The following is a 15,639-nucleotide window of genomic DNA, read 5'->3' on the forward strand; positions in this document are numbered from 1 at the left end:
GGTAATGTCCCCTGACAGCCACCCTATCAAACTCTTTGTTCTTTTCTTCTTTCCAGCTCATTTCCTGCCTCTGTTTTGTTAAAGAGTCACCAGCCTGAAACAACAATGCTGTTTCTGTCACCACACATGGTGCCTGATCTGACTTTCAATACCTACAGTATTTTGCTTTTGTTATTATACTCCTTTTCCCTCACTAATTAAAGCTGTCCCAACCTTTTCTATCAATTCCAAAGAACCCCAAAGTTCTAATGTCATTTGCCCCACAGTTCCATCTTCACATACACGTCAGGCAATTCTACCTATTCTTTTACTGTCTTCTAGATTCAGCTTCCTTTAACACTTAAAACTCCAGTCCTATTGATATGTAATGGTTGAATTCACATCTTGATCAATGGAGCAATAAACATTGTGGTCCTTTCAAGCATTTCAATTTTATCAAGAGTCTAACCAACAACTACTACCACTTATGTTTGATAGTTCCATTTGTAATTTTCCATCTGAGATGCGTGGCTTCCTCCAACACCTCCACTGCTCAAACTTGTTACCATGAAATGCGGTGTGCTCGGAAACAAATTTTGGAATTCTCCCAAAAAATGACTAAGTGTCATCTCCAGTGGGAAAAGCATGGAGAGTTCCACCGAGTGGGTCAGCACGATTCAGACTGCAATTCACCCACACTTAATCATTTGTTTGGGACTTGGGGAGATTCCTGCCGGCAGGGATATGTGGAATCTAACATTGCTGGCAAAGACAGCTCCTCAAAGATTGGGGTGCCCAATTTTGAAGTGCACCCAAATCTCAAAAGTTTATTCTCTTCAACGATTGTTGTCTTTAAATAGACGCCAAGCCTTCCCTAGGGGCAGCATGGTGGCATAGTGGTTAGCACTGCTGCCACACAGCACCAGGGACCTGGGTTCAATACCCTGCTTGGGTGACTGTCTGTGTGGAGTCTGCACGTTCTCCATGTATCTGTGTGGGTTTCCTCCCACAGTCTGAAAGACATGCTGGTTAGGTGCATTAGCTATGCTAAATTCTCCTTCAGTGTGCCTGAACAGATGCTGGAGTGTGGCGACTAGAGGATTTTCATAGTAACTTCATTGCAGTGTTAATGTAAGCCTACTTGTGACAAAATAAATAAACTTTAACTTCAAGGCCCCAATTTCACATCACCTCATCCCTAATTCTCGATTCACTTCATCCCTTGATCGTATACTTCCCCATAAGCCTTTGACAAGACTCCTTGCTTATTTTCATAATTTAAAAATACTGCATTAAATGAAATTTTATTCTCCAAGCTGAGTTGTTGTTGCATGTTGTTATTCCTGCAATTTAATCTGCAGTTCCTTTCAGCTCATCCAGGCTGATCCAAAGGAACTAGGTATTTTGAACATTGGGGTAGGTTTCAGTCTTCAGAAACAAGTGGTAATCTGGCAGAGCCCACTACACAACCCATCCAATTTTCATTCCACTGAAATTAATGGAATGAAACTTGGGTAAATTCTGTCGTGGGTAGGTGATTTGCTATGTCAGAATATTACCCAAAAGACAAAAAAAGTGTATCCCTTGTTCAAATCTGACAAAAGGAGATCCAATGCCTTAATTCTTTCAAAACATATCGGAATTGTCCCGAAAGGTGTTCACAGGCAAAATTCGTTGAAATTATTTGAACATCCAAGTTATAAGCCTTGGTGATGTTGAGACACGAGCCCTAGAAGCCTTATGGGCAGCATGGTACCACTGGTTAGCACTACTGCTTCACAGCACCAGGGACCTGGGTTCGATTCCTGGCTTGGCTAAACTGTCTGTGTGGAGTTTGCACATTCTCCATGTCTTCGTGGGGTTCCTCTGGGTGCTCCGGTTTCCTCCCACATTCTGAGAGATGTGCTGGTTGGGTGCATTGACCCGAACAGGCGCCGGAGTGCGGTGACTAGGGGAATTTCACAGCAATTTCACTGCAGTGTTAATGTAAGCCTTACTTGTGACTAATAAATAAACTTTAAAACAAATAAACTTTAAAGCCATCAGTGTCAACATCTACTTTTCAATAATTAAATCAAAAGAAACAACTTTATAACTCAAAACACAGTGCATCAAATATTGAACTCAGAGATCAATATGCAGCATGACAAAACAAGAGCTAGCCAGTTCAATTACCAAATTTTATAGAGTCTGGTTTGGACATACTACATTCTGTGTATTGCTGAAGAGAAATATGTTGCCGAAGTTTTTCATCTTGCATTCATCAGGACAAATGCATTAGATGTCACTTTTTCATTGTAGAGTTTCTAGCAGCTCAGCAGGAACACTATGGAAGATCATTTTAGACCTGCTTATGGATATTTCAATCCTGCTCAACCAGAAATTGTCCATTTAGGTCATAATGAGAACAAATTATTTAGCTTCTATCTTTAGATCTAGCTTTAACCAGATATCTGAATTTAAAAACTTGCATTATGTTGCCACTTAATTATTTTGAGACCATATCTCAACAGCATATCAATTGACATGGACACAGACTGAATGGCTTCCTTCTGTGCTGTAAATGTCTATGAATTTATCAGCATCATTATGAAATCACCTCACTATTCTTCTCCGACTCTGCTCCAATGATGCCTTTGAGTATCACGTGCTTGGAGATAGACATGTAGATTTTAACTTTAAGATATAAACCCTGGTCTGCTTGATAGCCAACATATTCAATGAACAATCAAATCTAAATCGGTTTTTAAAACCACCTCTCATGTAGCCCGTCACCATGTTTTTATTTTAAATTCCATCTCTCTATAGCAACATAATTCAACAAATAGTCATTTGGTAATACAGAACCAGAGTGTTGCTGAAGGAAAGACATTCAGCATAATTCAAACTAAATTTAACTGTAATACTCTTGTCTGTATTATTTATTAGCATTACCAGCATAGGGCTCGTGAGATTCCAAGGACAACCTTGCTCACTGCTCCCTAGCGATAACCATTGTTAAAACAAGTGTAAATCAAGTTAAAACAAAATCAAAAGTGATTGAAGAGAAGTCAACATTGGAGGTAGAAATCTTGCTTTTGGCTCAATTCTGAATCAATTTGAATCAACATTGTCGTGAATGCTCCCAATGATGGGGGAGTACAGAACTAGGGGTCATAGTTTGAGGAGAAGGAGTAAACTTTTCAGAACTGAGGGGAGGAGAAATTTATTCACCCACAGGGTGGTGAATGTGTGGAATTCACTACCACAGGAAGTAGTTGAGGCCAAAATGTTGTGAGATTTCAAGAAGATCTAACGCTTGGGGCTAAAGGGACATGGGATATCAGAATATTGAATGTGACGATCAGCCATGATCAAAATGAATGGTGAAGTAGGCTCAAATGGCCAATTTCAGTTTCTATTTTCTATGACCTTCCTCTGAAAAATGTATTGCACTTGCAGAACTTTTTAAAAAATTAATTTATCACAATTTCATGAACCTATAAATCCCTTCTGTGGTATTAGGATTGCCAACTAAAATTATATCTACAAAACATCCTACTCTAGTTACCTGGTCAAATGAAATTAGCAATAATGTGAAGCGGAGCTTTGAGGTCCATGCATAATACTGCCTGTGGCCTCTTTGTTCTCCATGCACGAGTGTCATCCTGCAAAATGCTAGCAACCCTTTGTTTCCAATGATGCATGCCAGGCTAATTAGTTTATAATTCCTGGGTTCACATTTATTGATTTGCTTTTGTATAAATTTTTTGTGGTCATTAGAAGTTTATCAAAATGGGAGCATTAAATTTTGAAGGACAAGGCCCGGAATTGACTCAATTATGTGGTATTCAAAAACCCGATTTAAACTGTACCAATAAAGGATGTCAAACTGACAGCTCATCATTAAAAATATAAGCATAATTTTTCAAGAGTTGAGAGTTTAGTTTTAACTTGTGCTTGAATGTCCAATCATAACACACATCCCCCCCATATTTGAGCTTTAGCCAGGTGCAGGACTAGGGATTACTAAAATATTAGTGTTAAATCAGCAATAGATTTTTAAACATTTGTTAAAACAGTAACTGCTTGGACTTCCATTAATATTTTCCCCACATTTTGCACCATTGGTCACTCAGCAGATTGGAAAAGAAAGTCGATCATCCACCATTGTCACAGATGGAGAGATGTTCTTCAAAAGGGGCCAGCCTGTCCCGAGTTACCTAGCATGGCTCATTAAGGCTGCAGTTAGACTGACACTACTCTTGTCACTACAGTAATGCTACTGGGTCAGCAAGACAAATTTAAGAACATAAGAAACAGGAGCAGGAGTAGGCCATCTAGCCCCTCGAGCCTGCCCCGCCATTCAATAAAATCATGGCTGATCTGACAGTGGTTTAGTTCCACTTTCCTGCCTGCTCCCCATAACCCTTAATTCCCTTATTGATCAGAAATCTATCTACCTGTGACTTAAACATATTTAACGAGGTAGCCTCCACTGCTTCAATGGGCAGAGAATTCCAGAGATTCACTACCCTCTGAGAGAAGAAGTTCCTCCTCAACTCTGTTCTAAATTGACTCCCCCTTAGTTTGAGGCTGTGTCCTCTAGTTCTTGTTTCCTTTCTAAGTGGAAAGAATCTCTCTGCCTCTACCCTGTCTAGCCCCTTCATTATCTTATATGTCTCCAAGATCTCCCCTTAGCCTTCTAAACTCCAACGAGTACAGGCCCAATCTACTCAATCTCTCCTCAAATTAACCCCCTCATCTCCGGTATCAACCTGGTGAACCTTCTCTGTACTCCCTCCAAGGCCAATACATCCTTCCACAAATAAGGGGACCAAAATTGCACACAGTACTCCAGTTGCGGCCTCACCAGTACAAAGAACAAAGAACAATACAGCACAGGAACAGGCCCTTTGGCCCTCCAAGCCCGCGCCGCTCCCCGGTCCAGGATTGAATCCTGAATCCAGGATCCCCGCCCAATTTTCCAGCCTATCTACATACCAATATCCTATCCACCGAGCTGTCCCTCACAGCTACGATGCTTTGTTCATCACAACCTATTAACTCACCCCCACCCCCCCATTCCAGACCATGTGATCTCCAGGGAGAGGCGAAAACCCAGAGTGAAAACCCCAGGGCCAATATGGGGAAAGAAAATCTGGGAAATTCCTCTCCGACCCCCTGAGGCGATCGAAACGAGTCCAGGAGATCACACTGGCCATGATCGGAAAATGCTTCCCAACCCTATTCATTTCCACTTCTGCTTTACGAACACCATCTGAATTCCCTGCCCCCGAGACAGGTTCCCAACTATCCGCAGTCTCGCTCTGTACTGGCACCAGCAAGATGATCATAGAATGAAGCCTTGAAACGAGAAACAAGGAACAATTAGCCCGCGCCGCTCCCTGGTCCAAACTAGACCACTCTTTTGTATCCCTCCATTCCCACTCCGTTCATATAGCTGTCTAGATAAGTCTTAAACGTTCCCAGTGTGTCCACCTCCACCACCTTGCCCGGCAACACATTCCAGGCCCCCACGACCCTCTGTGTAAAATATGTCCTTCTGATATCTGTGTTAAACCTCCCCCCCTTCACCTTGAACCTATGACCCCTCGTGAACATCACCACCGACCCGGGGAAAAGCTTCCCACCGTTCACCCTATCTATGCCTTTCATAATTTTATACACCTCTATTAAGTCTCCCCTCATCCTCCGTCTTTCCAAGGAGAACAACCCCAGTTTCCCCAATCTCTCCTCAGAACTAAGCCCCTCCATACCAGGCAACATCCTGGTAAACCTCCTCTGTACTCTCTCCAAAGCCTCCACGTCCTTCTGGTAGTGTGGCGACCAGAACTGGACGCAGTATTCCAAATGCGGCCGAACCAACGTTCTATACATCTGCAACATCAGACCCCAACTCTTATACTCTATGCCCCGTCCTATAAAAGGCAAGCATGCCATATGCCTTCTTCACCACCTTCTCCACCTATGACGTCACCTTCAAAGATCTGTGGACTTGCACACCCAGGTCCCTCTGCGTCTCTACACCCTTTATGGTTCTTCCATTTATCGTGTAGCTCCTCCCTACATTATTGCCACCAAAATGCATCACTTCGCATTTATCAGGATTGAACTCCATCTGCCATTTCCTTGCCCAAATTTCCAGCCTATCTATACAAGTACCTTGTACAATTGCAGCAAGACCTCCCTGCTTTTATACTCCATCCCCTTCGCGATAAAGGCCTACATTCCATTTGCCTTCTTGATCACCTGCTGCACCTGCAAACTGAGTTTTTGCGATTCATGCACAAGGACCCCCAGGTCCCTCTGCACAGTAGCATGTTGTAATTTTTCACCATTTAAATAATAGGCCATTTTACTATTATTCCTTCCAAAGTGGATAACCTCACACTCGTCAACGTTATACTCCATCTGCCAGATCCTTGCCCACTCACAGCCTATCCAAATCTCTCTGCAGACTTTCCGCATCCTCCACGCAATTTGCTTTCCCACTCATCTGTGTCATCCGCAAACTTTGTTACCTTACACTCAGTCCCCTCCTCCAGATCGTCTATGTATATGGTAAACAGTTGAGGCCCCAGCACCGATCCCTGCGGCACGCCACTAGTTACCAACTGCCAACCAGAAAAGCACCCATTTATTCCAACTCTCTGCTTCCTGTTAGATAGCCAATCCCCAATCCACACTAACACTTTACCTCCAACTCCGTGTACCCTAATCTTCTGCAGCAACCTTTTGTGAGGCACCTTATCGAACGCCTTCTGGAGATCCAAAAACACCGCATCCACCGGTTCCCCTGTCAACCGCACTCGTTACATCTTCATAAAAATCCAGTAAATTCGTCAAACATGACTTTCCCTTCATGAATCCATGCTGCGTCTGCTTGATCAAACCATTTTTTTTCCAGGTGTCCTGCTATTTCTTCTTTAATGATTGATTCCAGCAATTTCCCAACTACGGACATTAAGCTAACCGGCCTGTAGTTACCCGCCTTTTGTCTACCTCCTTTTTTAAACAGTGGCGTCACATTAGCTGTTTTCCAATCAGCCGGCACTTCCCCAGAGTCCAGCGAATTTTGATAAATTACAACCAACACATCCGCTATTACTTCTGCCATTTCTTTCAGTACCCTGGGATGGATTCCATCCGGGCCCGGGGACTTGTCTACCTTTAGTCCCATTAGCCTACCAAGCACTACCTCTTTAGTAATAGTAATCGTTTTAAGGACCTCACCCCCTACAGTCCCACGACCATCCATTTTTGGTAATTGTTTTAATTGTTGTCTGCTCCATTGAGGCTGGGAAACAGGACTGCTGAAAACTGGCTGTCCAGTAAGATTCAGGTTTCAGATTACAGCCAACAATTGTACAGCTCTCGAGGGCCACTGCAGGTTGTTCAGTGCCTTCTTTCCTGGGAATGGTTCAGCCTCACCCAACCACTCAGGCCCCAATTCTGGCTCAACTCCATGGACAGGCTACTGGGTTCACCACTGCTTTCCACCTTTCATACTCCTTATGACCCCGCAACCCATAGGGATGAGTGTGCAAGCTACCAAAGGTCTAAACATAAGAATGGTTTATTCCTTTCACTGAGCCATTGGACAAGAATTGCACACACCTTATCCACCAATTGCCCAATATGGGTTTCAGTTTACAGTTGTATCTTATAACTCAAAAGGTTGGTCAGAACCAGTCAGATTTACCAGAAGCACTGATCATGCAAAGTGCCACCCACACAGCTAATCTCATCCTCTTTGTCTTGACACTATATGGGCCAGAATTCTCCAACCATTCATGCCATGACACTGCTGCAAGCAAGGATGGAGAATTTGGCACTCAGCCAAATCTCCACATACTGCAGTGGGACCAGATAATCCCACTGGTGTAAACAGCTGGAGTGTAGCTCCAGTGCCACATCAAGCAGTTTTAAACATTGTCTGGCAGATCAGCTGAACCTCTTGTATGTTTATAAACTGAAGAATGCAAGATTTGTGATGCTCTCAACTATGTCAACCAGAACTGGAGCTTTATAAATGGATATAAACTTTCACCAGTTGAAGTGGATTAACAGCAATTACACAGCCAAAAAAAAAATCAGGGTGTTTCACATTTTGAGAAAAGCATGGCTCCAAGCCATGATTGAGGGAATTACTAAAAGGTACAATCAACAAGATGAGAATTAAAGAATACAATAGAAAAGTATGATAGACAAGTTGAAATGAGGATAAGGAAATTCCAGCTGTTGTGACCTAGGCAGGTGAAGAGGTTGTAAAGGAAGTTGGAAGTACAGAAGAGAAAGGCTTTGGAAACAAACAGATGTTGGTAGGCCAGGAGGCAAGTAAAAACAAGGCAATCGGGGTGGGATTCAAGCAGCTGAGTTTTGGAAAGGTGCAGGTTGTTGGAGGAGGATAGGGGAGTAGCAAAGAAAAGTCAAGCCTGAGGTTTAGAGGGACGTTTATTGAATTATACTAAACTTGCGTAGGAGCCTGGCTGAGTTGCACCTGAAATATTGTGTTCAGTCATAAATTTCACCACTATAAAAAAGGACATAGAAATATTGGAGAAAGTGCAAAAATTATAAAGCTAGAACCAGAATGAGAAATTACTTTTACTCTGATTTATGTGGAAATTATTACTGCAGGATGTGATTGATGCAAATTGATTAAATACTTATAAATAGAAAAAGAGAAGAGGCATAGAAAGATATGCTGATGGGCTGAGATAAAAAGAAAATTACAGCAGAGGAACAGGCCCTTCGGCCCTCCAAGCCTGCACCAACTATGCTGCCCAATAAAGGGAGGGGAGAAGATCTGTGTGGAATATAAAACACACATGGACTAGCCTGCTCCTGTGGTGTAATTTTATATAAATTAGAATTTCACCAGCTGAAATTTTAAATTGCAGGAAAAAGGTGCCAAAATTATCAAACTGCGAGCAATTTGTCTCTGCATGGAGATAAACTTTATTAGTCACAAGTAGGCTTATATTAACACTGCAGTGAAGTTACTGTGAAAATCTCCTAGTCACCACACTCCAGCACCTGTTCGTGTACACGGAGGGAGAATTTAGCAAGGTCAAAGCATCAAACCAGCACATCTTTCAGACTGTGGGAGGAAACCCACACAGAGACACAGAACGGGCAGACTCTGTGCAGACAATGGCCCAATCCAGGAATCAAACCTGGGTCCCTGGCACTGAGACAACAGTGCTAATCACTGTGCCACCCACAAGTGTCAGCTCAGAGGTATCAGAACTAGAGGTTGTGAACTACCTAGTTGTTGTGGAAGTTCATGGAATCTCTGCCGGAGCTGGAAGATAATTGCATCAGTCTTCCTGACATTCAAGTCTGGGAAGTTATGGCCTAATTAATAGTGGATGGCAAAGAGTGTGACAGCACTAAAATAGTGGTGATGATCAAACAAGTGACAGTGACAGAGTATAAAACATAGTACCACTGATGTATGTGTCTATGTCTACAGATTATGTCAACCAGGATCAGCAGAAATTGTGGCACTAAAATCAATGATGAGTGAAATACTCGGCTTGTCCATCACTATTTCAAATTATAGTTTTAAAAAGCAAACAATTGTGATGCTACAGGTGGAGTTACCCTGAATTTTTCATATACTTGTGCATCATTTCCAAGGAAGTAGACCATCAAATTGTTTTCCTCAGAATAGAAACCCTACAGTGCAGAAGGAGGCCATTCGGCCCATCGAGTCTGCACCGACCACAATCCCACCCAGGCCCTACCCCCACATATTTGCCCGCTAATCCCTCTAACTACGCATCTCAGGGACAATTGTTAACCTGGCCAATCAACCTAACCTGCACATCTTTGGACTGTGGGAGGAAACTGGAGCACCCAGAGGAAACCCACGCAGACACGAGGAGAATGTGCAAACTCCACACAGACAGTGACCCGAGCCAGGAATCGAATCCAGGATCCTGGAGCTGTGAAGCAGCAGTGCTAACCACTGTGCTACCGTGCCGCCCTCATTACCAAAGATAGGGGTATATTTTCTTGTTCCCATCAGGGTGCTCTGGATCAACTGGGTAAATATTTAGAATAGCAGTATACATGTAAGAGGGCCCATCTAATTCCATATCCTGCAATACAAATAAACTCTGAAGACTTCACAGAATTATGCACATGCATCTAAATGCAAACAGCAAGAAAAAAATTCAGACCACACTACAGGTTTGTAAATGTTTATTCAGGCAGTGCAGCAAGACAATCTATTCAGAAATGAGAAGTCGACTTCCCTCATCTGTTTTTTCAAAACTGTTAACTGGTTGAAGATCAAGTTGTAGGCTAATTTTACATTCTAAAGGCACTCCCACAGAGATGCTTTTCTTCTGCACACACTGCATTCAAATCCAAGGATCATGTTAGTTCTTTTTTAAAAAACCCGAGGTCTTCAAGGAAAAATCTTCAAGCTTTTTCAAAAATCACAGCTCAAACCTCCTTTATTCTTGGTCAAATTCAATTGCTTTAGTTTCTGCCCACATGTCAGAAGGAGCAAAGGCTGAAAAGGTCAGGCCAGCCACAAGCCTTATAGAAAACGAACTGCCCATTAAAGTCTTCTTTTTAAAATCATTTAATATAGCAAGAACATTTTAGAAAACAAAAATCTAAACAAACATGTTCATTTTGTTCAACAACAGCTTAATTGTTCTCATCGTGGACTAGATTACACTGCATTTAAAACATACATCAAGTTTTTACCATTAAGACTTGCAAAAGTACTTGAAGGTTTCAATTTTACACTTTTATATAAAAGGTTGCTTAAAAACATTACGTGAAATTCTGCTTATCTTGGGTCCCAAGCCAATTAATTTAGTGTTAATATCTTTACTGCCCAGTCCATTTCTTCCCAGATGCTTGGTCTTGATGGCAACAGCAAAGGTAAACATCATTGTCCACTGTAACAAGAATCTCAGAAAACAAGCCATTGTAGTTTACCAGAGGAACCAGCGCTTAGCAGAAGGGTACAATCATTTTGCCTGTAGCCAGCAGATAGTTGTGCAGTTCACCAAAAGTGAATTTCCTTTGTTTCAAACCAAACATTAGCTTTTAGTCAGTTCCGCAACATGAACACAAGACTGCCTTGTGTAATGTGCTAAACAAACGTGATCATATTTCATGTAGAAGTGAAGTATGTCGTGTCAGTCATGCTGTTCTCATTCTGTATCCATGTGTGTCTTACGTTTCTCTCAGCAAAAAAGTATTGGTCGTTGTATTGGTCAATGGCTTGTAGCATTTTCTCCAGCAACTACACATCCCGTTAGAAATGCGGTTTTGCAACGCAGCTGCAAGCAAGTCTCTTTGGAACTTGCAATTATCTGGCTGTTGTAGTGACATTGATGCAGGAAAGGCTTTGCATACCCTTGATGTGCTCTTCTTTTTTATAGCAAGAGTATTTTAGTGAAGTTCTATCACTGAAGTTCAGAAAAAGTACACCAACTTCTTGCACACTATACAATTGTTATTGCAGAATACAAGTGGAATTCAGATAACTTGCCATCCATTCTTATTTAACAGAATTGAAATCCGGATCAACAACGGTTCTCTTTGAAAATTTTTAGTCTCAACCTTCAAGTAACTTTAGGCTTAGCAATCAACAACAATTCTAGTGTCAGCACTTGAGCAACTTGGAACCTCTTGAAACACCCAGCAAGTAAAATGACCATTTACTGCACGCAGAATCTCTCATCCATTACAGAATAGAAAAACCCAGTTCCAGATTTAAGTGATTCAAACAGCACAGGACAGTCTGAATAAATCTCAGAATATGGAGCTATGGTTTCTTGGATCTCATCTTTGCTTTAGTTTTAAGTTCATTGTTGACAACCTTGCACATATGTAATTTTACTTTATAAATTAGCCAGGTGCAGAACTTAAAATAACCAAGCTTCAAATCTATTTTCATACTTCCAGGCAAATTTGCTAGTCTGCGATCTTTCAAAACAAATAGCTTCTATACTTTTGGCAAAAAGTTAGCTTTTGTCAGCGATCATATAACTTCAGGCATGCTTTTGGAATATAGATCTGGACCCAGGTTTCTTGAAGTTTGAGTTATCCAAGTGCAATCTTAACAGCTTAATAAGTTACAATACAAACTAGGTATCAAGGTTATAAATCTAGAAGGTTATTAAAAATTACAATAAAAATGACACCCATGAAACTAACATCAATAGTTACTATATGGCTCTATTTGCTCTGTACAGGTTCAACAGTTGCATTTAGGAAACCAGAAAATGTGCATACTTTGTATTTGTTATATTGTTCTAGTTTGGTCCCGAACACAGAGAAAGGAAAGAAATGGAAAGCACACAATTTCAGACAACACATAGCAGAATCTATCTTTACTACTCTCTTGAAAGAAAGGGCTTTAAATTAGCACCATTTGGGTTAGTGACGTACACAGGGTGAAGAATGTTTGGCAATAAAAGCAATGATCCTTCAAATCGTTCTTCCGATACAAGGGCTTATGGAACCTTTAATAGTAAAGATTTCCTCAGACATTTTTAATTATCTAATTTTTCAAGTGGTAGATTTGAACAGTCTACATGTTGTCTGAAGTGATTTGGTAGGCTTGCGTAGACAAAGGTGCTGTAGAACAAGATTTGCGTGCACTTCATCAAGGATGCCTTCACTAACTAGAAGGGTACAAAGCTGTTACCAACAACTGGAAGAACAAAGATCTCAAAAGCTATTTAACTGCAGTAAGGATTCCAGCCTACTATTTTGGTAACAAAAACATTTTTTAAAGAGTGGATAAAAAGTGGAAGCTGCTTTAACCAAACATCGACAAGAACCCTCCTTTAATGAAACACTACATTTCAAGTAAACTATTGCTAGTTGGTACTGACCAAAGGGAAGAGAGAAAAAATGGTTCGTTTCTAATAAGCATTCACAACCTAAAATTGGAGAAACTGATACTTTGAAAGTACAGGAAAGAAATAAGGTCAATTACACAGTATATCCTAGAGTCAAAGAGATAGTCGAAAGCTTTCTTGAATTTTAAAAAAGTCCTGAACTTCAAGATAGATCTGAATGCTGCTAGATTTTCAGTGCTGTGAATTTATTTTAAGCCTGGAAGCTGCTCTCTCATGTAACAGAAATATCATTGGCTGCTCTGTACAAGACTTTTTTGCAAGAATTTGGAAGGGTTGCTGGAAACAGAAGTTTAGCTTCATCAAACTGACAACTTTATCCACTCAATTCCAAGCCCAAGTACATGCTCTGTGACAAAAGAATTAACCCCTTCTTGGTTATTTCACCACAGAGCACATGCTGTATCTTGCCCACTCCCAAGGCTGATTATAGATAGTACCTACTCATGAATAGCACAAAAGTAAAATTGTGCTAGTGCTCTAAAATGGTTTTGCTAATATCAAGAACACAGTAGGGTATATCAAGTCCATACCCTTTAGGTTTCATAAAAAACACACAAGATGAGTAAAGAGACTACCAGCAGAGGGTTATAAACAAATGAATGTGATGATCGCACACAAGTTACTGATTCTGCCAAGTGCTGCTCACATGCTTCAGTTTGCAAATCCAGACTATCCTGTACACCCTGAAAATTTTAAGTTGCAGATAACTGAAAGTGCTAGCCCTTCCCCTTTGGAATTTAGTGCATTATAAAATTTGCCAAACAATGTGTATATAACACAAGCATTACGAAAGTATGGTGATTTTTGGAAAAAGGCTTCAGCCCACTGAGTCACAGATGATATACTGACGATCAATACCTGCCATTTAGTTAATGATTTGTCCTACAATCAGTGTCTCTATTGGCAGGAGATGAAAGGCAAAATCAAGTATCTTTGTCTCTCATTCCTCTCCGCAACTTTCTTCTTCCTTGATCAAGAAAGCACCATCTTCTTGGAATGTTATTACATTGTTAACAAAAGGCACTATTGATTGTCTAGAAATTTATATGGAGCAATAGAAAAATCTACAATCTGGACTGTGCACACCTCTGACTAAAAAGGAGTGAAATACAGTAGATGGCAGAAGTCAGGATCTATAGGGAAGTAACACACGAATGACCAAGAAATCTGAATGGTGGGGGATCAACCGTAACACTTACCTGTAATTGTTGTGACAATGTGTCCCTCTGTACTTCCAGCTGCTTAGCTCCTTCAATATCCTTCTTCAGTCGCTCAATTTCCTAAAAAAAGGATGTTAGCATCAGTGATCATATTAAAAGCGGTTAAGCCAAGTCAACATGCTGGTACCTGCACTTTTAATCATTTTCTGGAGATTCAATTTCCCTGTAAAGTAGTACATTTTATTCCTCACTACTTGCATGTGTCAAATATTTTTTAGTCTGGTAATGAGGGGAACAACTTGAAGCAAAATCTTCTGGCGTACTTTCATTTTGTTATAGTTTTTCACGTGCTTTCAGATCTTGCATGCAAATGGTATTCAATCTATTCTTTATTTAGTTGACAGCAATCATACTTCTGAATTACAATGCTGGTTCCAATCCTACTCCTCTACTTGGATGCAATATTGATATACACAATGAGGTATATTCAAGACATGTTGTAATGCCAATCAAAGTAAACAAAGGCCCTATACATCAGTTTGTATGCTCAGATGGATATTAAGAGCACATGTTCTTCAAGGAGCAGCAAAGGCTTCTTTCAGTATCGTGGCCAACCATTTTTCCTTTAATGAGCACCAAAACTAGATCCACCAAGATCTTGCTTTCTGCAAAATACCTGGCATGTTCATTTGTATAACAGTGAGTGTACTTCAAATTATATTACTCTAATATATAGTACTATGGGACCCATGAGATGTTTAATGTGTTATATAAATACAAATTACTTCCTTCCCTAATCCCATGGAGCATTAGCTTTCAAGCAAAATTCTAACTTCATTTGTTTAAATACAAGTCGTTACTGAGAGAAATTAAGGTTATTAGAACAGGGCTCACATCAGATCAATGTGCAAGTAAATGAACATAAAAATTGCACACCAAATAAATGTGAGTGAAGTGAGTACAAAGTGAATGCAGCTTAGAGTCAGAGTCATAAGTGTGTTACAGCACAAAATAAGGCCCTTCAGCCCATTATGTCTATGCTGGTCATCAAGCACCTACTTATTCTATTCTCATTTTACAGCATTTGTCCATGACTTTGTATAGTGAGCATTTGAAATGCCATAATAAGTGCTTCTTAAATATTGTGAAGGTTCCCACCTCTACCACCCTTTTAGGCAGAGCGTTCCCAACTATACCACCATTTCAGGCAGAGTTCCAGATTCCCACCACCCATTTGCTGAAAACGTTTTTCCTCAAATCCACTCTAAATCCCCAACCCCTCATCTGAAATCTATGCACCCTCTACTAAGGGGAAAAATACCTTCCTATCTATTTATGTCCCTCAAATTTTGTACACCTCGATCAAGTCCCCCTTCAGCTTTCTTTACTCTAAGGAAATTAGTGCACTTTCATAGCATTTGTCAGTGTAAAATGTGACAAGATTTGTAAAACCTGAATATTTACATATATAGTGAGCTATGAGAATTTCAAAAGCACCAAATAGAGTAATAACAAGGATATTGAAGAGGTGGTGCATCCTGAAACAGTCATGGACAAGATGAGCAGCAGTTCGATGGATAAAATGCAATTTTAGG

General features: G+C 40.7%; 1 protein-coding gene across 1 annotated transcript in view; it reads right to left on the reverse strand.

Moving 5' to 3' along the window:
* Positions 1–15,639, reverse strand: part of LOC144495095 (homer protein homolog 1-like) — a 92,133-nt gene that overhangs the window by 14,973 nt on the left and 61,521 nt on the right. The window contains exon 8 of the mRNA XM_078214978.1: positions 14,084–14,164. Within this exon, the coding sequence (XP_078071104.1) occupies positions 14,084–14,164 (81 nt within the window). The remainder of the gene's footprint in view (positions 1–14,083; positions 14,165–15,639) is intronic.

This window comes from Mustelus asterias, chromosome 6 (genome assembly GCF_964213995.1).
Source record: "Mustelus asterias chromosome 6, sMusAst1.hap1.1, whole genome shotgun sequence".
NCBI lineage: Eukaryota > Metazoa > Chordata > Chondrichthyes > Carcharhiniformes > Triakidae > Mustelus > Mustelus asterias.